The sequence below is a fragment of the Agelaius tricolor genome, unplaced genomic scaffold (assembly GCF_023055355.1).
Source record: "Agelaius tricolor isolate 1412-34295 unplaced genomic scaffold, bAgeTri1.0.p SCAF_11, whole genome shotgun sequence".
Classification (NCBI taxonomy): Eukaryota; Metazoa; Chordata; class Aves; order Passeriformes; family Icteridae; genus Agelaius; species Agelaius tricolor.
In genome coordinates this window covers 3590583-3614618 of record NW_027269271.1, presented here as the reverse complement: position 1 = coordinate 3614618, position 24036 = coordinate 3590583, and the positions used below count along the sequence as shown (strand labels likewise).

The following is a 24036-nucleotide window of genomic DNA, read 5'->3' as shown; positions in this document are numbered from 1 at the left end:
TGTGTCCCCTGCTCCTCCCTTGGCTCTGGCCTAGGCACATGCATCCCAAATCCACAGTTTTATAGTTTATTTCTTTATTGTGACACAATTTTTCGGTGCGTTTTGGCAGTTGCCCTTGTAGTAGGAAGCCTGCAGGGCAGAGCAGAGGGATGCTGCTGTCCCTGCCCTGCCGCAGGCTGGCCTCGGCGCCCTCGGACACGGTGACAGCAGGGACAGGCTCTCCCAACTCACTCCTCAGTAGCTTTCTAGGCACTGATGGTTTGTCTTGTGTAAAACCCTCTCGGTGGAGAGGGAACAGTGATGACTAAGTCATAAAAATCCTTCCTCGCTGAGCAGGCTGCTCTACAGGGACTAGCTCCGCAGCCAGGCCGAGTGAGGTGGCTTCAAGTGGAAAGTCTGGGTTGAGGGGGCTGCTGCCCCTGAACTTGGAAAGAAAGTAGGGCCTGGCAGTGCTCAGGATGACTTGAGGCGACAGGACCAGCAGCAGGCCTTCCTGTAGTACCAGTGTGAGCACAGCTTCACCTTCAGCACCAGCACGCAGTTGGCCATCGCTTTGTCTTCACAGACATCTTCTGGGGAGCAGAAGCACACACAGGAGGGGTTACAGAGGAGATGTGCTTCCCCAGCATGGACCTCAGGGACAAAGCCATGGGCTCCTCCACCTCCCTGCCCTCCCAGATGTACCTGGTGCCTCCGTGGGGCACGGCTGGAGTTGGCAGGTCTGCCTGGCCTCTGGCTTGGCAGCGGGGTCACAGCCCTGAGCCAGCGCCTCCCCCTGGTAGCACTTCACCTCCCGCAGTCGCACACCAGCACCACACGTCTTGCTGCACTGTCGGGGTCAAGAAACAGCAGAGAGAGCATGAGAGGCATTTTCTGTTTTTCTACAGCTCCCAAGTTCTTTGCTTTACTGAGGTCTCCCAATCCCTGCTTTAGATCCCTGGTCTTGAGGAGGTTTGGGTCAAATGCCACACTGATCTCAAACTTACTCTCCCTTTTTTTTAGCTGGAGGAAAGCATCTCTGGGTTGGGGCAGAACAAGGGTGAGTTTGCTTTTCATCTCTTTGCTGCAGCTCAGAACTATTTTTGTTTGGAGTGTTGATGCTGTGACAGAAAATTGAGAAAATGGCTGCTATAAGCCAGCCACAGCTCCCCAGTCTTTCCATACCCTAAATGTTCACCAGTTACTATTAACGGAAAGAGGGATAGACAAAACATAGACTTCTATCAGTGGAGCAGACATGGCTGTGTCCTGCATGCCTGGAGTGTGGTGCATGCTCTTCTTGAGGCAATAACCCCCATGCTCCAAGATTTTGTCCAGCTTGCATGTGCCTGTCTCTCATCCTGCTGCCTGTTCTGCAGAAGAGCAGAACTTGGGGTCCCATCCAGACTTGGCAGATCCTTGACAGAGCAGAATTTGGGGTCCCATCCAGACTTGGCAGATCCTTGGCAGAGCAGAATTTGGGGTCCCATCCAGACTTGGCAGATCCTTGGCAGAGCAGGCTGCCAGAGAGCCTCAGCACACATCCTGCTCCACCAACCAGGGCTACAAAGCCTCCCCTGCCCCTTGCCCACCACCCCCAGCCCTACCTGGGACCAGGAGGTGGTGAACCACGTTGAACACGGCCTCCTGAAGCAGACAGCTTGTTCCTCAGGCTTTGGAGAGGTCTCACAGCGTTTCTCAGGGTACTCCCTGTACAGCCCGTTCTCCAGCCCCACGCACAGCACCAGCCGGGTCTTCACCCCTCGCCCACAGCTGGCATCGCACTGCAAGGGAACAGAGCAGCCTGGTGACAAATGATGCTCCAGCTTCAGGCTAGAGGGCATTCTGCTCAGAAGGAAGGCTTAATGCCTGTGCTAACACCAGTCTAACAGAGGGAAGTGCTGCCCAGGCCACAGGAGCAGGGACAGATGCTGGTAATTAGTGTTCAGCTGAGTTCACCTTGGCTGGCCTCGAGAGCAGCTACCACAGGGCGCCTGCAGCAGCCAAGCTAAGACTGCAAGAGGCTGTTCCTGTCTTATTTTATGTGTAGCTCTGTTCTGAAAATCCAGATAGGAAATGCATCCTACATCTTGGAGTACTGCCAAGCTTTCTGTGGGCCCAAGGGGACCCAAGTGGTGCAGTGCAGGTGATGTGCACAGACAAGCACTGCTGAACTCAGAGCTATGCAGGCTGAGCTGGGAGGGCTCTCTCCCTCAAGACACCACCAGGAAAAGCAGCAGGAGGCAGGATCTGCTCCCTGATGCCCATGGAGGCAGTTGCCAGTTTGAGATTTCACTGCTTTGAGTTCTTTTTCACCACAGCAGGGCCAGTACAGCTGCCTTGCCTCTGCCCTTAGTCACCCTGAAAACTCAGAGCTCATCAGTGGAGAAACACAGCAAAGAAGCTGGCATAGGCAAAGGTGGAGAGCTCAGCTGGTGTTTCAGAGCTCTAATGAGTTTCACAGCCACGTCACAGCTGAAAATGGCACTTCAGGACTGTGTGTGACCCACCTGGAGGGCCAGAGCAGGGGAGGGCTACAGAACTGCCAGGTTAAACCAGCCTGTGCTTATTACTGGTGCTGGAGGAGGCTCAGCTGAATGCAGTCAGCAGCTATAAAGGGAGCAAAGTGAGAAGAGAGGCTTAGCCGTATTGGAGGGAAGAGGGCTTGGCTGCTTCCCTTATTTCCTAGAAACCTTCTTCCTTAGTGCTATATGGATCCCTGTCTTGTTCAAGACTTCAAAGAAAAAGCCCAAGCCTCACAACTGACTCAATGTGTTTCATTGGATACTCTTGGATTTGGATCAGCATGTATGGCAAAGCATGAAGTCTTTTGGCCTTGAGCAACAGAAAGAGAGTAAAAAGATGTGCAGAGACTGAGTGTTGGGTGGAACAGAGCACCTGGACCACGTTCACTGGACTGTAATCCCTGAAGCAAGTATGCTGTTATGGTCTGGATGTGAGTTCCAGCACAGGGATCTGGGCTGCGGTTCAGGTTTACCTCCAGCTGTTGTTTATCAGAGACGAGGCTGGTTTTGTTCAGATTTTCTCTTTACTGGTGGGAAAGTCATGTCCTCTGTGGGGGTGAGTGAAGACGGCTCTGCTGAGGAGCCAGGTGGGAGAGCAGTTTCCTCAAGGTATTGCTGCCCTCCCGTGGAGCTCCTCGGGAAGGCAGCAAATGCCACAAACTTTGGGGTTTTTATGGGGTACGGCAGGGACAAGCTGGGATATTCACTACTCCTTCCCCCTTTCTCAAAGGAGCTGGGGCAAGGATACAGATCTATGTCTGGAGGTACAGCTGTGCTCTGCCAAGGGAACCAAGCTCCCACCGCATCCTGAGGGATATGGGGTGGAAAGGAGCTCTGAGGATGCAGGGCTGGGCTTGGCTTTACCTGCTCCCACTCCTGCTCCAGCCAGTGTGCGGGGCAGTTCTTGTCTCCACACGGGTGGACAGCCAGGGGCTTGGTGGCGGGGTCACACTGCGAGCTGGAGATCACCTTGCCCTCCAGGTTGCGACACGCGATGAAGCGGCTCATGCGCCCCTCGCCACACGAACCTGAGCACTTGGAGAGCAAAAGGCATTTAGACACATCAGAAAGCAGGGAATTGGACACGTCAGGGTTGGGGGTGCCAGTAGAGTTGAGTCCAGAGTCCAGCCCTGGCACTGGGACTGTTGCACTGGATCCCAAGGGGCTTTAGTGGTTCATTTAGTCAGGGGCTTCCCTTCTCTAGGTGCCGTGAGATTCCCAGATTATTGACTAGAGCCCAGCTCAGAGTTAACCAAAATATACAGCAAGGAGAGGCAAACCCAGAGGTTATGTTAGTTTCTGTAGCTTGGCCCTGCCCGAGGAGAGCCGACAGAGCTCTGCAGCAGATCTGCCCAGCCGCTCCCACCCTCCAGCCCGGCGCTGGGTGCCAGAGGCGCAGCGCAGCCGGACTCACGGGGCCCCAGTCGGAGGCGGTCCAGCGGCGGTCGCAGGGCGGGCCCGTGCACTCCTTCTCGCTGCTGGGCTTGCGGGACTCATCGCACAGCGGAGCCTCCACGGAGCAGCGCACCTCGCGTTTCATGGTCCCCGCCGTGCCGCACCGCGCCGAGCACTGCAAGGGACACCACGAGTCAGCCCCGGCGCTCAGAGCACAGAACAAGGTGGGGAAGCGGCTGTGCCGCCTCCTGTTCTCCTCCTGCTGCTCTGGGAGGGAGGGGAAGGGCCCCAGCAGGGACAGAAAAAGGTGTGTCTGCCCCTACCTTTGCTGCTCATTTATTTTGGGACTTAGAGCTCCCACACATCAATGGGCTGATGCTCAAACTGCTGTTCAAAGTCACTGAGCCACAACCAGAGCAATCAGTCAAAGGCACTGCAATGGGCTTTTAGTTTTTTTGTATCTCCATGGTACTGTTTCCCAATGGTCCCTCAGTTTGGATCCTCCAGAAGAGGAAGCTTCTTGCTGGCAGAGCTTTCACTTGGTTACTGTCCTGCTCTAGAAGTGACCTTAGAAAAGTTTTGCAATGGGCTTTGTCTGCTAAGTAGTGCCAGAACAGGGCAGCTATAGATAAAGGCACTCCTTGTGGGGAACCAGGGTGCAGTTGGCCAGGGGCTTCCTCAGCACCCAACACCTGCCAGCCACCTTCCTCCAGCCCCCCTCAGCCCTGGCTGCTCAGCTCTGGGAGCAAAGCTTACCTCAGACCACTCAGAGAGCTCCCACTGGGGCCCACAGGCCTTGTTCTTGCAGGCTTTCCTCTCCATGGGCCTGGCCAGGCCTGCTGCCTCGCAGAGATCATCGTAGACGGAGCTGTCAAAGCCCGGCGCCAGCATCTTCCAGCAGCGCACGGTGCGGTACTGGGAGCCCTCGCCGCAGGTCCGGGAGCACTCGCTCCACCGGCTGGTCTCCCACCTCCATGAGCAGAGAAGGCACAAAGGAACACCCAGGTAAGGGGGACCAGGGGCATGGGGTGGCAGAAACTCAGGCTACACACCCAGGGCTCCCTCACCCAGCAGCTGCTGCTGTGGCTCTGCTCATCACATCTGATTAAATGTGGTTCTGGCCTTTAGCAGGCAATTCGGGTCCCAAATTCTTCCCCTCTTTTTGCTTACAAGGGGATGTGAGGTCTTCTTAGTTTAAGGATACCTTTCAGCCCAAAAATGGCTGTATGCCTTGAGCAGAAAGTGATCCTTAGAAAGAGATCTCCCTGTGGACAGCTGGTGTCACTTCCACTCACCTAGGCTGGCAGTCTCTCCCTGTGCAAAATTCGTGGGTAGGTTCTGGTCGGGTCAGGGCGTCACAGTAGGATTCATCCACTTCCACTCCATCATAGCGCACACACATGGCATAGGAGGTGCTGATACCTGCTGGGCCAGCAACAGGTATGCTCAGCCATGCTCCATCAGAGCCAAGAGCCTCCTCTCACCAGCATTAAACAGCTGGAGTGCTCACTGCATCTGAAACTCTCCCTGCCATATAAAGATCCATACCAGGATTCTCTCCCTTAATAGCCCAAAAGGACCTCACATGATCAGTCACCTGAAGCCAAACCTACCTGAAGTGCAGGTGGAGCTGCAGGGGGCATAAGCTGAGACTTTCCACCGATACATGTCAGCCAAGCTGATGTCGTCGTGGCCCACAGGGCTCACATCAAACTCATTGCTGTGGAAAAAGGAGGTGGTGTGAGCTAAAAATGAAAAAAATTGCTGCAAAAATGAAATATCGGGAAATTCCTCCTTGCTGTCTTTGAAGATGGAAAGAAAGCCAGTGTTTCTGCTTTCCATTTCCCCCACCTTGGGCAAGGCAGACCACTGATGAACAGGGAGTGCAAAGCCTTGATCCGCCTCCCAAATTCAACTAGCAAGGAGGAAGCATCATTCATAGTGAGTCTTGTGTATATCATGGTTTGCCAACCACAGGGGTGCCCTCAGCCTCAGCTTGTACCTCACCTCGAGGCATGATTTGAGTTGGAAAGGGAAGCTCAAGCAAGGTCCCTCTCATATCATATGATGTGGTGGGCAGAGTTCATATGTGGCTCGCCAGAAATATTTAAAAGCTGCTCCTCAGTCTCCTGCCAGATGTTTACAGAAGCTTATGTGCCCAGAAGAATGGGACAGGAAGGGTATGACACGATGGTATATGTGGATATGTGACATGCTGTGGATTCCTGGCCTTGTTTACAGCCATACCAGGCCCTTCAGCACCATTTAAATGGACCCTGAAATATGTTCCAGGAGCTCCATGTCAGGCCAGTTGTAACAATCAGTCCTTGGAGGAAGCACCTACAGCAGCTTCCATGGATAGACACTGGTGAGTGGGGGCATCAAGGACAGCAGGGGACTGGCTTGGCCCTCCCTCCCCAGCCAACCATGCCCAGGAAATCAGGTGCCACCTTTCAGTGCCAGGGGCTCGCAGAGGCTCTGCCTGGCTGGTGTTGGCAGTCGGGCTGGCCCCGAGCAGAGGGCTCTGCACAGATGCCATCGTGCTGGAGTTGGCTGCTTCCCCCTGGCTCCCAGCAAACACCTCCACCTTCAGGTCCTCCAGCGAGTTCTTGCGAGCCAGGGCTCTGTGGAGGCCCTGTGGCCAGTGGGGCCAGAGCCTGGCTGTGGAGTTCCTTGGTGCCAGCCTGGCTGCCAGGGGCTGCAGCTCCCTGCAGAAGGCGGCGTTGTGGGGATCTCGGTGACAGAGGCGCCTGAGGAGACGGAGCCTGGAGGACGTCCCACGGCTCTTCTCTGACAGCTCAGGTCTCCTCATGCTGTAGGGCACAGCTGTGCTGATGGAGATTTGGTTGAACCTGAGAGCTGGAAATAAGATACAAGCTTTAACTATATGGGATGGCTTGTATTTCAGTGTGTGGCTTTTAACAAGGCAAAAAAATTCAGTGTTCAGCCTAAAAATAAAAAATTTCTACCAGGGAGCATCAGCAGGCTTTAATTGCCTCAGGCAAGCCCATACTCTGTCCACCCACTACTCTGGAGCCCCATTTAAGCTTCAGTCTGGACCTTCAGTCCTGGGCTGCACAATGCTGCACGTGTTCTTATTCCTGAATTGTTGTATGGCTCTCCTAGATCAGTCTCAGATTTGACTTGTCCCCTGATGATCACTGGACTGTTGCCAGGCCCTATTGCTGTCACTGCCCTACCTGCCAAGCTCAGGAAACGAGTGAGTGCCCTGCCTAATCCATATTACAGGATCACAGAACCACAGAATGAACCAGATTGGAAAAGACCTTTGAGATCATCAAGTCCAACCTATGTCCTAACACCTCCTCACTGTGGCCTCCCTCTCACAGCCTCTCCTTCCCTCACAGAGCTAGTGGCCCTTGCTGCTCCCTAGGAGTCTCCATCCCACTATTTCCCATCCTTCCCTCCTGTTCACCCTGATGCTAAAGCCACCTGAGATTTCAAGAAGACCACTGCAGAATGTCTGCTTCCACTCAATACAATGGGGGAAGGGAAAACAAAGCAACCAACCCAACTCTGTTTCTCCACCAACTGCTGCTGCTTCCTCCTCCTCTTCCTCTCCTGCTGTGTTTGCATGGTAGACCTGTCTGATCTGAAAGTCATACTTCTCCTTCTCTTCACTTTGTTCCCAGCCCCAGTCCTGGGTCTGAGTGGTGGAGTTGGTCTGGAAGAAGTGTGAGGGACCAAAGTCTAAATCTTCTTGCCCTTCCCTTAGAGGAAGCTGTTCACTGGTGTCATCTGGTGACAGGGAGAGCCACGTGGCATTGAAATCTGTCTGGGCAGCTCTGGAGTTGGCTGGAATGGGATGGCTCTGGCTGGTCACTGGTAGGTGGTGATAGAGAGGCCTGGCAAGAGCAGGGGCTGCAGTTCGGAGAGGCGGTGTCCGTGGCACAGTGTAGTCGTAAGTTATGTGAGGCATTTTCCCATTAAAGTTGTAGTACTGGAGGAAATGGGGAAAGAAAACAAAACTGCTTTTATTTTAAGGGTGTGAATTTCCCAAAAGCCTTTTCTAGCCACATCTGTTTGGTGATGTTTGTTAAGAGAAGACAGCATCCTCATAAATCCAAAAGGAAAGCCCCCACCCACCTGCCTGGCTTCCTCAACCCCCCTACACCCAGGTTTGGCTTGGGAACAGGGTTCTACTCCTGTTATCTGAAGGAGGCAGGAAAGCCTAGAGCTGGTTCCCCACATACCATGGCATTCAGAGACTGGTTAGTGGGCCCATGAGCTATGATGTACTCCAGCCCATCCGAGTTCAGGCTCGAGGGCCGCCGGTACTTGAAGACGGTGCCAGCCACCCTGAAGTTCTGAGGGTTGTCAATGGCAGAGTTGCCGTTGAAGAAGAAATGTCCAGATTCATCAGCAAGTGCTTCAAAGAGAGAGAAAACAGACAAATGTGAGATTCTGCAGAACTCTGGCACTGAGGAGAGCAAAGAGCTCACAAATGAGGAAAGCCCAGCAGAAACAGAACCCCAGGCCCTGCCCATAGCAAACTTGGGTTCCAAATGTCTCTCCTGGCACTGGAGATGTGGTGGCCTTGGTTTTTGGAGAGATGAAGCTCCCATGTAGCTACCCTGGAGGAAATGCTCTCCGTAGCTCTCTCACAGCATTGGTGGGAGTGCAGAGAGCCTCCTCCCAGCTCCCAGACAGCTGAACTGGGGTCTCCACACCCATCCAGCTCCTCTGCTCACCCAGGATGTTTTCTGTTTTCCTGCGCTCAATGATGAGGATGTCTGTGGCACCAGCAGGGATGTTGGTGATGAACACGTAACCTGAGGAACAGAACAGAGCATGAGGAGACCCCCAGGGCAGAATAAAAAGGTCTGGGTGGGAAAAGCAGCTCATGGGACAAGTGTGTTTGTAGGGAGGCAGCACTGCCCTTCAGGAGCAGGGTGCCAAGGACCTAAATGCACGTTGCACCAGTCTGTGAGCTCTCATCCCAGATCTCTGCAATCCCATTAACAGATCACCATTACGGATGTCAGTCTGAGCACTGCTGGGTTTGGAGTCGGGAAGGAACTGCACAAGGAAACAGTCTGGCTCTGGGGGTGTGGATGAATGTGCTTTCACACTCTTTCTGGCAAGAGCACAGAAAAAAAGCTTAGTAGTGATCAGGGCTGATGCTGAACAGAGGGTGGAAAAAGAGCATAGGTCCCCTCAGCTCCTGACTCCATGGAATTTGTCTCAGGAGTAACATAAAAATTGACCTTTAAAGGGAGAGGAAATAAGAGGCTTTTAAAGTTGCATGGTTTGGCAGTTTGTCTTTCCCGCTGGAAACGCAGGTCCTGTCTGTTCTGTAAGATATTATGAGGGCTGGAATGGGAGCCCAAAACTGTACCCATACTGCTACAAGGGGTAGGACCATTACCCCTGCCCTGGAAAGGGGCCTGAGTGCTTTTCTAGGCTGCTCTTTGTAGGGAGTGAGGCAAATTGGTGAAACAACATCAGTGTGAAACGTTGTTCCAAAACATCCTCAAACCACAGTTCGTTAATTACTAATGAGCATACCACAGTCCATTCCTGCTGTGGTTGGAGGACAGGGCCATCAGGCTGCAGGGAACCTCAGCCCAATTTCAGAGGGGTCTGTCCCTCAGCTGTGCCAGCCACAGGACTGGGGAAAGCAGGAGATTAAATGCAGCTTGAAAAGATGCTGTGACCCTCATCACAGCTTAAGTTTCAGATGAACACGTAGCACAAATAAAAGAAGATTCATTGATCTCTTCACATTATCTGAGGTGGGCAAGATGCCAAAATCAATAGGAACAAATAGATCCCCAGCTGCTTCCTATTCTAAACAGGTGAAGGGAAACCTTACCAGCCTAATATAGAGCACATCAAACCAATCTCCTCTGATGATTAAGTGAGAAGGACAGAACACAGGCGTTTAAGCAGGGCTGGTGGCACTCCTCAACTTTTTCCACCAAGCAGCTGGGAAAGCTCCTACCCACGTTCAAGCCAGTCCCCCTCCATGCCAGCTGGTGGTGAGAAGTAGCAGGTGAAGTCTCCAGACTGGTAGCAGGGAGTACCTATCTGTGAGATTGCCTTTCGGAAGGTGCCCGAGACACGGTGGCAAGTGCTGCCGTCCCCTCCACACACCCTGCATCTGTCCATGGTCCGGGGCGAGTACAGGCTCCCATCGCACCCAACTGGCTGCAAAGGACAAAACAAGAGAGGGTTTCCTGGGCCAGCTTATCTCCACAGGGACAGGATCTTATCCTGTGTGCTCCTCTGGGGAGGTTCTGGGGGGTAGTAATGAATGAATCCAATGCAAGGCCTCTGTTTCAATTCCCCTTGGCTTTGCCATGACCAGGAGGTCCACCCGTGCAAGTAAAATCCCAATTTCTCTACTGCTTCCTCCCAGGGCCTCACCTCACACTTCCCATTGATGCAGACCCCTTGGTAGGTCCTGTCCTTGCAGGAGGTACCATCCTGTGCTCGGGCCATCAGCTGCCTCTCTCCACTGCGGGTGGTGCACTGGAGGTCACAGGGCTTGTTGGAGATGCTGGTGTAGTCATCTGCAGGGACAGAGGCACAGGGTCACCAGGCAGCTCAAGGTGCCCAGAGATGGGCAGTGAGGAGGGGACCTGCCCCTTGTCCCTGCTGATGGTTTGATGTCACCCTGGATGATCCTGCCACTTGCAATGACACCCCAAGGCCATGGATTTTACAGAAGCGAAGGGGTCACGGTATGAGGCTGCACTGAGGACTGTGCCAAGCAGAAATATTTCCTGCTGGCAAACCCTCTTCCTTGCCATGCCCTTGTAGTGCCATCACTGTGCCCAACATGGGAATGGGCATCAGCAGATCCCAGGCCACACATAAATGCACAGGAGCACAAAAAGGGCTGTAAGAGGGGCACTGACTGTGCTGGCTGGTGGCCAGCTCTGCCCCGTTCACCTGAGCAGCTGCAGATGTTCCATGTCCCCTTGGCAGCTAATGGAAAAACAGGTGAATCCAGAAACAGGGTAATATCTCAGGTGAACTCAGTCTGGGCCTCAAGGGCCAACTGGACACCCATGTGAAGTCACTGTGTGGGAAATGGATGAGCAGCCTGTTCAGAGCAACCCAGAGCAGCCAGGAGCATCCGTTCCTTGTCCCCTTGGACTTTACTTTTCTGTGCCCCAGAAGATCCTGTGGGTGTTTTCTGACCCTCACCCCTGGTGTGAAGTTGTGAAAACCCACCTGGATAGAGGGGCATCCAGTGGTAATAGTGCTTCCCAAAGGCTTTGGCATTGAAGCTGGAGCACTGCTGCTGTTTGAAGCTTGCTGTGTTGGCTGGGCAGGGCTATGGAAGGAATAAATGCAATCAAAAAGCTCCCTAGCTCACAGCCATTCTTGTGACAGCTGCTTGTCCCTGTTCCATCCTTGCAGGATGAAAATGCCCTGTCCACCCTGGAAGGAATTGGTGATGGGCTTGGAGGTCCCCTAAGGGAGGCAGAAAGGCCAGGCCTCATTGCAAGGGCCTCTCAAACAGCTGCATTTAACAGCCCTGCAAAAATTCCTTCCAGCAATGGGAAAAGCAGCAACAAGAAAAGCACACTGGAAAAACTTCATCCCTCCCCTCACCCCACAACAAATATGCTTTTACATCCTTTTGTCCCATCTCCCCGTCCCAAAGAACAGAGCCCATCTCTCACATCCTCAAAGGCACACCATCCACCACCCCAGGAGAGGATCATATCCCTTGTCTCCATCCTCTGAGGGACCAATCCCACCCCCAGTGCTGGTGATTTTGCAGCTCCAGGTTGGACCCCATGAGTCCCACACCCCCAACAAGGACCAGGCAGAATTGGCAGTGGTTCTCACCTGCTGCTGGCACAGTTGGTAGTGCTTGGCTTGACCAACACACATGGTGCTGTTTGTTCCCTGAGGCATCTGGAGCCTGAAAAGCAGAAGTTTCCTGACATGAACTGGAGGTCTGTGAAGTACCCAGGTACTGAGGATGACACAGGAGTCAGGCCTGACTTAAGTGGGAGGAAGAAGGCAGGTGTTTCATCAGAGCTCTCTGGATCTGGACTGGCCAACATCTCCTCTGAAACACATCTTCAGTGCTTTTAGGTGGGCTGTGTGGGATTTTAGGCTGTTCTTGTTTTGGGGTAGGTTGAGCAGACAGGGAGCACTTGCAGTATTGGCACCCCTGTGTCATTCACCTCGGAGCTCCAGAAGGGCTGATGTGACCAAAAGACAACAGAACCTGATGGTCCATCCCTCCTATGGATGTGCCCAGGATTTGCAGTGACTGGGGGAGGTGATTTCAGAATCTACTGTGCCATAGGCAGAGATGGTGCCTGTCAGGCCACCCCAACAGATTTTCAGAGAAGGCTTGGTACAGGTGATGAGCCAAACCCATAGGAATTTCTCAACACTTGAATCTTTCACTCTGGCCAGCGTGAGCTCTGCCAGAGATACTGGGCTGATGCAAAGACAGAAAAAATTCTTGAAAGCTGTGCAGGTGTATGGAGAGTGGCTGAGACCACAGGTTAAGGCAAAGCAGTAATGATCTGCAAAATAATTTCGGCAGTGTGTAAAGATCTGGAGCAGACAATGTGTAAACAGCACTGGGAACTGAGGGTACAAGATCACCATAAGCACATTCAGGCTGGCCTGGTGGAGGTACAGCAGCTGTCCCTCCAGAGCAATGCTCTACATGACACAGGCAGAGCCTACATTTGCAGGAAGACTTCAAAAGTACCATGCCTTTCAGAAGCAGAGGCTTCCTGCAGACTCAGGCAGAAATTGTTTCAAGGCCATACCTGGCTCACACTTAAGCCATTCACCTTGAAGCTGCAAAAACCTTTGGGCTGGGATTTCTCTTTTTTTTTTTTTTTAATTCAGATTTGATCCCTGGACTAAAACACCACAGCAAACCCTTCCCTCCCCAGCTGTGGAGTCAAGGATAAAGCTGGCATCAAATGCAGAGAAAAATCTCTCTTCTGGAAGCAGGCAAAGGGCAGAAGGGCTGCTCTGGCTGTAGGGGTGCAGGACAGCCCCAGGCTCCCTCCCTGTGCTGTTCCCCACTGCTTTCCCAGGGTGCTGGAGAGGAGCAGCAGCAGCAGAGACATCCAGGGAGGCCACAGCTGGAGGGAAGGTCCTACAGCACATCTGGACCCTCACCATGCTGTCAGCCAGCTCACCAAAAGGAAGTTTTCTGCTGCAGGAAGGAGGGCAGGCCAGGGGCCCTGCTCTGAGTTGCTTTGCTCAGCAGTGCATTCACGCAGAAGGGAGAGCTGGCTGTGCTGCAGGGTGCCTGCTCTCATTAACAGCCCACCAGCCTGGGGCAGCAGGGTACAGAGCTGCTGGGGACCAGGAGGAGGAGGGGGAATTGGTGGCAAGGTAGCCCAGAGAGGACAGCAGAAGTTCAGGCAGCTGCAGTTCCCCTGCTCTCCCCAGTCCCACAAACCCAATCCCACTGATCCCAGCACTGTTACAGCTGCAGGGGACAAATGCAGATGCTGCCAGGTGACAGCCAGATAAATGACAGAGGGGAAAAAACTTGCCAGCTCTGCAGGGAATAAAAAGGGGAATCTCAATTGCTGAGATGTGGCTGAGCTGGCTGCTGCCAGCTCAAGTCCCCATAAGGTGTCTGGCAGCATGTGCCCACATCCTGAGCACAGGAACTGGCCACAGCAGCCATGGCAGTGAAGGTTTGTGAGGGAAAGAAGAGGAACAGGGCCAGCCCATAACCCTGTCACCTTCAGGACTCCAAGAGAGGACCAAGCCCTTGCTCCCCATCAGACAAGTCAAGCTGAGTGGGTGCCATAGGGAACCTGTCACCTGCCCTCTGCAGCGCGCTCCTCCCGTCACCGCTGCCCGCACACCACAGCTGCCTTCCTTCCCCAGAGGCCACAGAGGAGGCAATGGCTGGCCCTGCAAACCCAGGAGGCTCAGCCCCACAGCACAGCTCTGGGGCACCCCATTGCCCTGGCCAGGGGCTCAGGCTGGCCCCAGCTCACCTCTGTGTCAGGCAGTGCCTCTCCCGGGACGCGACTCCCCCTCCGCAGGAGCGCGAGCAGGTGGACCAGGAGCTCCACTCTCCCCACCACTTGGTGACTTCTTCATCCCAGGTGCCAGCTCCATCTGCTGCCTCACTACTGTCCTGACAGAAACAGAGCATTGTTAGCTGGAGAACCTGGCTCCTCACCACCAAAGGCAGCTGTCCTGTCACCTCCTGAAGGTGGGACAAACTCAGGGTCTGATCCTCTGGGGCCACACCAGGATCTCAAAATCAGAACTTCCCTCCAGGACTGAGTTCTGCATGGGAAGCAGGATGCCTTGGGGTCTCATGGGATGGAGAAGGGCTGTAGGGCTGGACATATGTGGCAGAAAGCCCAGCTGCAGCCTGGCCCCACAGCATCAGTCCCAGCACAGCTCACACCTGGCTCAGGAGAGAAGAGGAAGAGCTGCAGCTCTTGGCCGTGCCAGGGAGCTGGGACTACTCAGGTGTCAATCCTCAGAGCTGCATTTCCATGAATAACCTTCCCTTTGTGACTAAAGCAGCTCAGATCCAGGCTCCTCATCCCCCAATAATTTTCAAGAGAGCTTCAGAAGCAGAGCCTCTCCCCACAAACCCCACTATGCTCAGAGGAGGAATGCTCCCTCTCCCAGCACACCTTTCTGGGTCTCAGCCTTTAAATTTGGCAGACCTGAGCTCCTCTGGCCCCAGCAGGATCCTTGCAGTAGGCTGCTGTTGGCTGTGCCTCCACAATTCCCAGCAGGTAAGCAATTCTCTGGTTTAGTTGGGTTTTTTTTTTTCCTGGCAGTATTTTCCTGTTTAGTGTCTGATGGTCTAAAAGCTCCCAGGGACTTTGGCAAACTTGCCTGAGCAAGAACCAATCTGCTGTTCAGTGAAACACAGCTGTGAGTAGTGTTGAATGCAGCCCTGAGTTTAACACAGGACAGTGACTGGAAGGGATTTATCCAGCTAAAATGCCAAGTGTTTAAATATTAATGGACAAAAATTAATACTCTGTGTGTGTCAAGTGTGCTTTCTTAAAGCAAGGGCTCAGGGAAGTTGTATCAGTGCTACTGGTAGCAAAACATGCTGGGTTTACTTGGGCCTGTTGTAAACAACCTTCTGCAAAGCAGAACTGATGGATGGCAGAGAAAACTCTGCAGGGTTTGCTCATCTCTAAACGTGCTCTGCTCACTGCTTGGGCTGTCTCTTGGCTTTTATGCTCTTTCAGGGTGTAGTAAAGCCAAAGTGCTCTTCATTTTGTCATGTAATTCCTGCCTGAGAACTTGTGTTTCCTCAGTGCCTGCCAACAGAACAGCCTCTGGGCAGAGGAGATGCAGCTGCTTTATGCAAATGGTTTTAAGTTGTAACTTAAATGGTTGCAATGTGCACAGTGCCTCTTTCTGCAGGCCAACTCTGCTGCAAAAAAGCACTGTGTTACCTGATGCTTTGCTCTCCAGTGATTGCAAGAGCTGATTTCAAAAACGAGATAACAGAACTCTTTGTTGTACTTCAGTGTCCTGGCTGGAGCTGACAGGGACCAAATGCTGTGGCCAGCAGCTGAGCTGCTCATTAGGCAAGTGAAATTAAAACAAACAGACGTGTTTTCAAAAATACCTTTTTCTCTTCTTCCAAACTATCATCATAACCAATTTCCTATGAGAATTTTTGTCTTGCTGTGTATTATCAGACTGTAAATGGAAATTCTGACTATGCAGCTTCCACACTTACAAAGGAAATAAACCAAAAGTCTCTCATTGTAAGGGATTTTCAGCTAAAATCTTTCCCTGACCACTCCTATGCTGCTTTGTGACACATTTTTCAGGGCTGGGGTGGAAGAGCTCTTCACAGCTGTCAGGAAGGAGAATTCCAGTGATTTATCTGGTGGCTGAGTGGAGAGCTCAGCACAAAATTGATTCTCCCATAGCTGGAGGAAAAGCCAAAGCTGGTGTCTTACCCCTTCCATGAGGCACATGGGCTGCCTGGACAGAAGATAAAAACATGAGACTGACAGAAGATAAAAACATGAGTAGCTGTAACCTACAAGGCAGCCCTGCCCTGAGGATCTTGTGATCCCAACACGTGAGAAGGGGCAGGAGGAGAACAGGTGAAGTGAAATCATCTGCTCTGTGTATCTACCCCAGATACAAAGCAGGGTTTGTGTGTTTGGAATGGTGAGAAGCTGCAGGCTCCTCTCCAGGGTTCCTGCTCTTGGGGTGCTTTGCCTGGGTGCAAGGAGATCAGGGATGTGGGGGCACAGCTGAGGTTTGGGGGAGGTGAGCATCCCTGCCTTTGTGAGCTTCTTTCTATGAGAAATAGGATAGGACACATCTCTGCACTGCACCTCAGTGACAGGATGAAGATTTATTGGAAGATGCTGGTCAGGGAGATTTGTTCTTTTAATAGAAAGTGTTCTCCCATATCCATAATCCCTGCTCCTGCTTCCTCTCTGTGCTGGAGGAATCAATCACTTTTTAAGTAGATTGATTTGGCTCTCAGGTTTTCCATGACCAAGCTCCCTTGCCAGACCTTCCCTAGGAGCATTTATTTTCTTGTATAAGCAAGGACAATGCTGAGCTGTCCCCTTGGCCATGTCCCTTATGGCTTGACTGCATCTGAGTCCTAGGCCTGGACTAGGAGTGGGAACTTCAGGTACTTGGAGCTGGAGCAGCTGGTTCCAATCTGTGCTGAATTTATTGTATTGTCAGAAATAAGTCTGCATTGACCACAAGACACAAATGGTTCTTGTTTTTAATTGAAGATATATGCATTTTCCAAAAGTCTAGATAATAAATTAAGGACTGTGGGACAGACTCCAGATTAGATTAACTCCTAGCTTCAGTTTCCCAAGCCTCTCAACAAATCCCAAGAGTGAATTCTGGACAAATGAATCCCCCTCCCCACCTACTCCTCACAGAGGGAGAAATAAAAGGGGCTGAATTTTGAACTCTTTTGCACTGTCCTGGTTATGGGAGATGCTGGAGCTGCTCTAATTTGCACTCTGCTGCAGAATCATGGAAAAGGAGCAGGCTAGAAACAGCAGAGCACAGGAGATGCACGTGGCTCCAGCCAAGGGCTCTGCCTAGAGGAGACATAATTCCTTAGGTGATGTGAATTTCCATCCCTAGAAAAGACAGACCATATTCCAGCTCAGCCAGGTGCTCCCCACAAGAATTCCCCCGAGGTCCTTGTGGTTTGGCACCTGGTGGTTGCAGAGCTGCAGCTTTTCCTCTCTGAGGCTGACCAAGGAATTCCTGTGCCTGCACACCTGTGCTGGAGGCCATGGCAGGGCTGCCCTCCCATCCCCTCGCTGGGGGAGCAGAGCTGGCAACCCCAACCTGCAGGGAACTTTTCCAGGATAAAATGCCTGTCTCCAGCCTTGCCAGTAACACAGGAACACCACTCTCCAAGCCAGTGCTACTGAAAGCTCTCTCTGCCCAAGCCAAGGCCCAGCAGCTGCTTCCCCTCTCCCCCCTGCCAAACAAAGGCTGCCACAAGCAAAAAATGCTTCAGCCCTGCACAGAAGGGTGGGCCTGGCCTGACGTCCTATCGGATTTCCAGGCGGCCTTTCTGAAGTTTAAAGGGATAAAATAAATTCTCCACTGCCTCTCTGTCATGCCCTGGACCAGCTCAGAGCTACTCTGGCTTTCCCAGAGACCTGGGAATGACTGCAATTACCGTGTCGGTGGCCCAGTCCCCCGTGTTGCTCATTGTTGTGCCTAATCTTGAGATTCATTAGAGCCTGGCTCCTGGGAAAAAAAGCTGTCTGGGAAGAGAGACCACAAACATGCCTCCTTAATAGAGGAGCTGGGGAAAAGGCTCTCTCTGCAGCCTTGAGGGCTGGGCCACCACTGAAGGGCACAGTAGCTGTCGTAAAATGTTCTGCTCAACCCTGTGTAGGACAACTCGAAACAGCAGCTGAAAATGAAATAAATTCTTCCCAGACCTTTTCTGAGGCTGTTAACTCTATGTCCTCAACCAAAAATCTCCACAATCCCTTTACTGAAGGGCTTCTCTCTACAGCAAACCCACACCACTTACTGCAATACTAAGTAGCTTCAGATGTCTGAATGCCTGGAATGAACGGCAGATTATTATCTGGGAATGAATGACCGTGTTCAACGCCCCTGGTTTGGGTTCCCCATCTCATTCTCTGACTAAAGCTGTGGTGATACACTCCACCAGAGCCCTGAGAAAAAACAATAGCAGTTGCAATTATGCCCCGATGTTTCACAAAAGAATTGGGGTTTGTATAAAGCTATTTCTCATCCTGTCATTGTTTTACACTATTTGTGTAGACTAAATAGTCTGTGTGAGAGATTCAATACTGGAAGCAGACACAAACCCAAATTTTCCCTAGAAAAGCTGAAGCAAGGTACCTGAGGAGTTTTTCATAGGGGCAGGTATCTGAGGTAAAACAAGCAATGCAGAATAATTTTTAAGGGATCAGGAAGAACAGTAATCTGTGGGAAAATGGAAGGGGATCCTTGTTGAGGATGTGGAATTGCAGCAGATAAGTAACAAAAATCTGGACGTGTAATGAGGCACAGATGAAAAGCAAATTAGAAAACCAGTGAACAGAAGTCAGTGGAGAAACGACCAAGTTCTGTTCATAATCCTGCCATGACAGAAAGTTCACAGGCAAGTGCTGCACGTCATAACAAAACACTGGGTCCAAGTCAGTTAGGCCATTCCCTGCAAGCAGGACAACTCTCTTATCCTGGGGCAAGCTGCTAGAAAGGATGGAAAACTGGGAAGGGAGAGGAGGGAGTGAACATGAGACACTTCTATCACCAGGGTTTGCAGAGGCATTGAATGCCGTTAGGAAGGAAGTTAGTTGGGAAGTTGCTTGCCCAAACTGTGGATTGAGGTTTTCTGACACTCTTTGTAAAATGTTTTATGTGGACAACGGGAGGGCAGGAGGAACCACAGGTGAGGGTCCCCAGTGGGCATTTTGTGCACTGCCTTGTAGTAGAGACCAACAACAATCAGTAGCAGCCACCGGGACAATTCACAGCACATCATCTGTGATCAGAGGGCTCCGTGGGAGCAAGGGAACCTTCAGGGCAGAGCTGGTGTGTGTTTATGCTGGGGAGCCCTCTTCCCACCTGGGGATGCCCTTGTCTGAGGTGTTGTGCAAACACAGCTGCTGGGGCAGGGAGTGCACTCGTGTTGATGGAGCAGTCCATCCTGATCAGTCCCGAATGAAGGATTTCACATCTGTTTAGCTTGACCTGGCTTGCTCTGCCTGAAGCTTCCGATTTAGCCCTGCAGCTCAGGGTAAACAGAACAGGCAGCAGATGTGCAGGGAGGTGAAAGCAAAGTGGGAATGAGACACTTGAGCTTCAAAATTAAGACAAACCCCAGAACAGGAGACACTGCTGCTCCTCAAACCTGAGTTATCCCCAGTAAATCTGCAGTGTCTGGTCTTCTCTGTGTCTAAAACGGCTCATGTGGGATTGCTTTATCCCAGCCATGAGTCTGGGGGTGGGAAACACAGCCCAAAACCCTCTTCCTTTAGCAGAGCAGAATTCCTTAGGCAGCAAAGAAATCCGGCCGGGTTCCCCTCGAGGAAACGGGAGCGCCGAGGCACAATGCAGGCAGTGACCCGCGGAGGCAGGGGCACTGCGGCGCCCCGCGAAGCCGGCATTCCTGCCGGGAACACGGATTTCTGCCCGCCCTGCCACGGGCACGGGGGCCATTCACCCCGGCTGGGCCTCGGGAAGGAGACGGGACAGGCACGGGGGTCTCGGTGCTGCGGTGAAACAAGTGCCACGGGAGGAGGGCCGGGCCGAGGGCTCCTTTGTGGTGCGGAGAAGAGATGAGGGCAGCGCGGGGCGCTGATGCCTGGACAGGCTCCCCATGGTTAGTGGGGAAAGCAGCTGCCCAAAGCCGTGCTCGGGGTGGCGGGGAGGACAGGGAAGAGGGAAATCTGTTTGTTTCCAGCCCTAAATTTGAGCCAGCCTCCTGCTAGGGACGAACGTGGAGGGATGGACGTGGTGGGCAGCTTCGGGCGAACCCCCAGGCAGGGGAAGGCGCCGCGCCCCCGTGGTCCCTCTGGTGATGCTGGGACCCTCTTGGCGCATCCTCACACCCCCATCAGCCTTTTGTTAGTGCCAGGCACGGCAAGCGGGCAAAGCCTGCTCCTGGGGTCACCCTGGGGGACAGGCGACGGAACCCCCTTGCCGAGCAGCGCGGGAGGGAAGCGCGGGGATCCCGGAGCTCGGGAACCTGAAACCTGCGGGGAAGGGCGAGGGGCCGCGGCTCGGACCCCTCTGCGTCCGTCCCTGCCCCGCCGCGGCTCCCCGAGGGGAGGGAGGACGGGAGGGAAGGAAGGCAGGAGGGAGCGAGGGAGGGAGGCTCGGCGCTTACCTTATCGCCGAGGGGGGCGGCGGCGCGGAGGAGGAGGAGGAGGAGGAGGCGGCGGGGAGCGGCGGCCATGCCGCGCTGCTGCTGCCGCTGCCGCGGAGGAGGAGGCGGCTCGGCGGCCCCACCAGCGGCGGCTGCGGGCGCGGCGGGGCCCGCGGAGCGCGGCCCGGCATGGCTGGGGGAGTTAATGACTTTACAACCTGCCGGGTGGCGGGCGGCGACCCGCGGCGCGGCCGCTCGGCGGGGGAGGGATGGAGGGATGGGGTTGGGATGGGGATGGGATGGGGATGGGGATGGGATGGGATGGAGATGGGGGCCGGGCGCTCCTCGGGCCCCGCCGCGCCCCGCCTGCCCCTCGCACCGCCCTGCTGCCGCCCCCCGGGCTCGGAGCTCTCCCGGCGCTCTGTGCGATCCTTTCCGAGCCCCCGCGGCCGCCCCGGCACCGAGAGGTCCCTGCGGAGCCACCCGCGCTGCCCCTCGCTCTCGAGCGGAGCGCTCCGCTCGTTTCCTCCCGCACAAAACTCTTTTGCTGCCCGATTCCTCCTTCCTGCCCTCTGGAGGCAAGCTCTGCCTGCCAGGGGATCCCTCTGCCCGGGCTGGAGGAGCCTGTGCTCCGTGCTGGGACAGAGTACAGCATCCCCCAGGACACGGGGAGCTGCTCTTGCTGTGTGGTGGTTGAGTCACAGAATCCTAGAATGGTTTGGGTTGGAAAGGACTTTAAAGACCATCTTGTTCCACCCCGTGCCACGGGCAGGGACACCTTCCACTATCCCAGGTTACTCCAAGCCCTGTCCAGCCTGGCCTTGGCACTTCAAGGGATGGGGCAGCCACAGCTTCCCTGAGCAACCTGTGCCAGGGCCTGCCCACCCCCACAGGGAAGAATTTCTTCCCAATATCCCATCTCATCCTGCCCTCTGGCATTTTCACCCCATTCCCCCTTGTCCTGTCATTCCATGCCCTTAAAAAACCATCTCTCTCCCTCCCTCTCTCTTCCAACCCCTTTAGGCACTGGAAGAGGCTCCGATCTCTTGCCCTCTCCTTTCTGGGTTGCCGTGCTGGTGGTCAGAAGGCAGCTTTCGGCAGGGAGCTGCCAGTGGCCGTGCTGGCACAGCTGGGCCCTCCGGAGCTGCCTGCTGTGATCCACACACAGGCTGTGCAGAAATGGCATCAGGTGTCCCCGGCCGGGGCGGGCAGCGGCGGCTGCTGCCTGCCAGATGTGCTGTGTTTAGTGCGGGAGGCGACCGGGTCCTCAGCCCTCCCTCACCCAGGGTTTCAGCCTCCAGGTGGAGGGAGGAGAGGGAAGGACAGGGATGTCAGCAGGGGGACTCCTGATCAAAGCTGTCTGCCGGCAGGGAGGGGATAGGGGAGGAGGGGGCGATCTGCTTCTGACCCAGCCGGGGAAAATGAGAAGCACTGACAAAGAACACGGCTGTGCCTACAAAAGCAGGGAGGGGAGAAAAGCTTCAGCCAGCTCCTGGCGGTCCTGCCCTGCTGCAGCCCCGTGTCATGTTCCTCCGGAGCCAGCTCCTGCCCCGCAGATAAGAAAAATTGTGGAGGGGCACGGAGGTGGGGGAGAGGCTGTGCCTAAGCAGAAAAAGGGGCTGGCTGGCTCCAGCTGAGCGAGTTTCAGCAGTCTGAGCTCAGTTTCAGTGCGTCTGATCTTCCTGAGCCCCTGTCCAAAGCAGTGTCCGAGAGCAGCCCTGGCAGGCAGGGGGAGGCTCTGCAGCACGGATGGTTTGCAGAGCGGGATCTGCCTGTGAGGCTCTGCGGGAGCCTGGTGGGGCAAATCCAGGCGGCCCCCGGTGCTCTCCCCTCCAGGGCCCCTCCGTGCCCTTCTCTCCTGACCCTTCTTGCTAGTCCTGCTTTCATCTCCTTTCATCACTCCTGAGCCTCCTGTGCTCACAGGGGTGATACAAGTGCAGTGTGGAAGGCAGAAAGATGGTGTTTAAAATGTTGCTTTTGTCATTTCACGTCCTGAATTCAGGCAATGTGGTTGGTTGTTTCCTCTAGGTGCAGAGGAGGTTTTGAGTACTCTCAGCCAATGTGGGAACAAGGATATGGGAGATAAGGGTTCCCTTGCAGTCTTGAGACACTCCCAACATTAACCTGTGTCTGGGAAGGTTTGGTACCACAACTGATTAAATACATCTTAAATCTTGTTAACAAAGCCACCAAAACCTCCTCCCAGCCTCCTAATAATTTCCAATCCAATTCTCTCATTTTTTCCCCTACTATCTTTATTCAGACCATAAACTAAAGGTGCCATTTTCCAATTGGGCCAGCTGGTTCTGCTGTGGGGTAAGTTCTGTGTGAGCAGACTGAGGCATGTGCAGCAGCCCTCTGTGGCCTTGCATTCAGCTCTGCCCTCACAAGGGGCTTTCCCCTTTTTGCTTTCCAGTTTCACATGTCCTGTTAACAGAGAGCAGGTCTGTACTGCCACCAGGCAGTGTTTAAAGGATTCAGGAGTTTGAGGATCTCCCCTGTGGTAGCACCCATGGTTTCATCCCAGCTGTCTCTCCATAGCCAGTGTTTTCCACTATGGGATGCCAATCCTGTTTGGGACTGATTCACACTCATCCCCTGCCCTCTGGAAGTCTCCTGGGATTATTTGAACCTCTTGTTTCATTGAATTTGGTTCCATCAGCCAACAGTTTCCTAAAAAACCTTCCAAACACAATCAGAAGGGGAACCACAGGCCTCTGGAATGGAGAAGCTGTGCTTGTGGCTGCTGTTGCATCAGGTCCTGATGCATTCTGCTCCCCTCACTTGTCACAGGCAGCAGCTGCCTTCTCATGGGGATGGTCTTGGGATCATAATTATAGAGGTTGAGAGTTAAGAAAGATGCATGTGAGACTGGCCTGGTGTGGAGAGGTCTGCAGGCACCTCTTTATTTCCCTGTGTGTGCTCCTGCTGCTGCCCAGCCTGCTGGAGGGAGCCTGGTGCTTGCCCCAGAGCAGGAACAATTGGACTTTTCTCTCCCTGTGAGGAGGAACTGTTGCAGACATCTCTTCATGAAAATTCCTTTCCTTAAGATTTTTCCTCCTGAGAAGCTGAGAAGCTTCAAGAACAAAATGCAAACAATGGTTATCTGCTGCTGTGGAATGCAACAGGTGCATCTGGGATTGGCCCATGTTGGTTTGTCTGTAATTAATGGCCAATCACAGTCAGCTGGCTCGGACTCTCTGTCCAAGACAGATGCTTTTGTTATCATTCTTTTCTATTCTTAGCCAGCCTTCTGATGAAACCTTTTCTTCTATTGTTTTAGTATAGTTTTAATGTAATATATATAATAAAATAACAAATCAAGCCTTCTGAAACATGGAGTCAGATCCTCATCTCTTCCCTGATCCAAGAACCCCTGTGAACACCATCACAGAGGAACCTGTGTGATTCAGGCACTCTGCAGACACAAGCTTTGCCCAGGACTGTGGCTGATCCTTGTTTCTACTGCTCTGAGCAGCCCTAAGGATTCAGCTCTGTTAACCCAGAGATCAGGGGATTCCTTCAGCTCAAGCTGTCATTGTCTGGCCAGGTCTGCTCCCCTGTGGACGTTGCCATGTCCTGGTTTTTGTTGCCCAGAGGGGTCCCTGGGCTGCTGGGGCAGGGGATGGAGCAGATCTCAAAGGATTGTGAGCTGTGTGAGCTGTTTCCATCCTTTGTGCTCTGCTGTCCTGGTACCTCTGCACTGGCTCTTAGAGGATCCTCAGCTCTTGAGTGCCCTCAGGAGGGATCTGCAGAGCCTCTCCTCAGCCTCAGCACAACTGCACAGTCCAGCTACAGCAGGGAGAGGCCAGG

The 24036-nt window shown here is 53.6% G+C and overlaps 1 protein-coding gene across 3 annotated transcripts; it reads right to left on the bottom strand.

Moving 5' to 3' along the window:
- Positions 1 to 57: 57 nt before the first annotated feature.
- Positions 58 to 20505, bottom strand: LOC139594154 (ADAMTS-like protein 2). 3 transcript variants are annotated; one of them, XM_071435863.1, is made up of 18 exons: positions 20245 to 20505; positions 13874 to 14011; positions 11727 to 11802; positions 11103 to 11205; positions 10290 to 10435; positions 9947 to 10070; positions 8612 to 8692; positions 8114 to 8289; positions 7431 to 7860; positions 6350 to 6758; positions 5513 to 5619; positions 5195 to 5324; positions 4656 to 4869; positions 3919 to 4074; positions 3369 to 3539; positions 1587 to 1763; positions 685 to 829; positions 58 to 572 (listed from the first exon to the last, which is right to left on the bottom strand). In XM_071435863.1, exons 1-18 carry the CDS (start codon positions 20412 to 20414, stop codon positions 454 to 456), a joined length of 3072 nt encoding a protein of 1023 aa, XP_071291964.1. In that variant the 5' UTR covers positions 20415 to 20505; the 3' UTR covers positions 58 to 453. The 3 variants fall into 3 exon arrangements, with proteins under 3 accessions (XP_071291964.1, XP_071291965.1, XP_071291966.1); XM_071435864.1 differs by having other exon boundaries at positions 5195 to 5321; XM_071435865.1 differs by having other exon boundaries at positions 5195 to 5321; positions 13874 to 14016; positions 20245 to 20447.
- Between the last annotated feature and the right edge of the window lie 3531 nt (positions 20506 to 24036).

Bases quoted from the DNA above. Each gene is read 5' to 3' on its own strand.
- LOC139594154 (XM_071435863.1), bottom strand. From the start codon at position 20,414: ATGCCGGGCCGCGCTCCGCGGGCCCCGCCGCGCCCGCAGCCGCCGCTG. The intron at 3,540-3,918 runs GTGAGTCCGGCT...TTGCTCTCCAAG, and splicing joins CCGCCTCCGACTGGGGCCCC to TGCTCAGGTTCGTGTGGCGA. The intron at 573-684 runs GTACATCTGGGA...TCTGCTCCCCAG, and splicing joins GTGCCCCACGGAGGCACCAG to AAGATGTCTGTGAAGACAAA.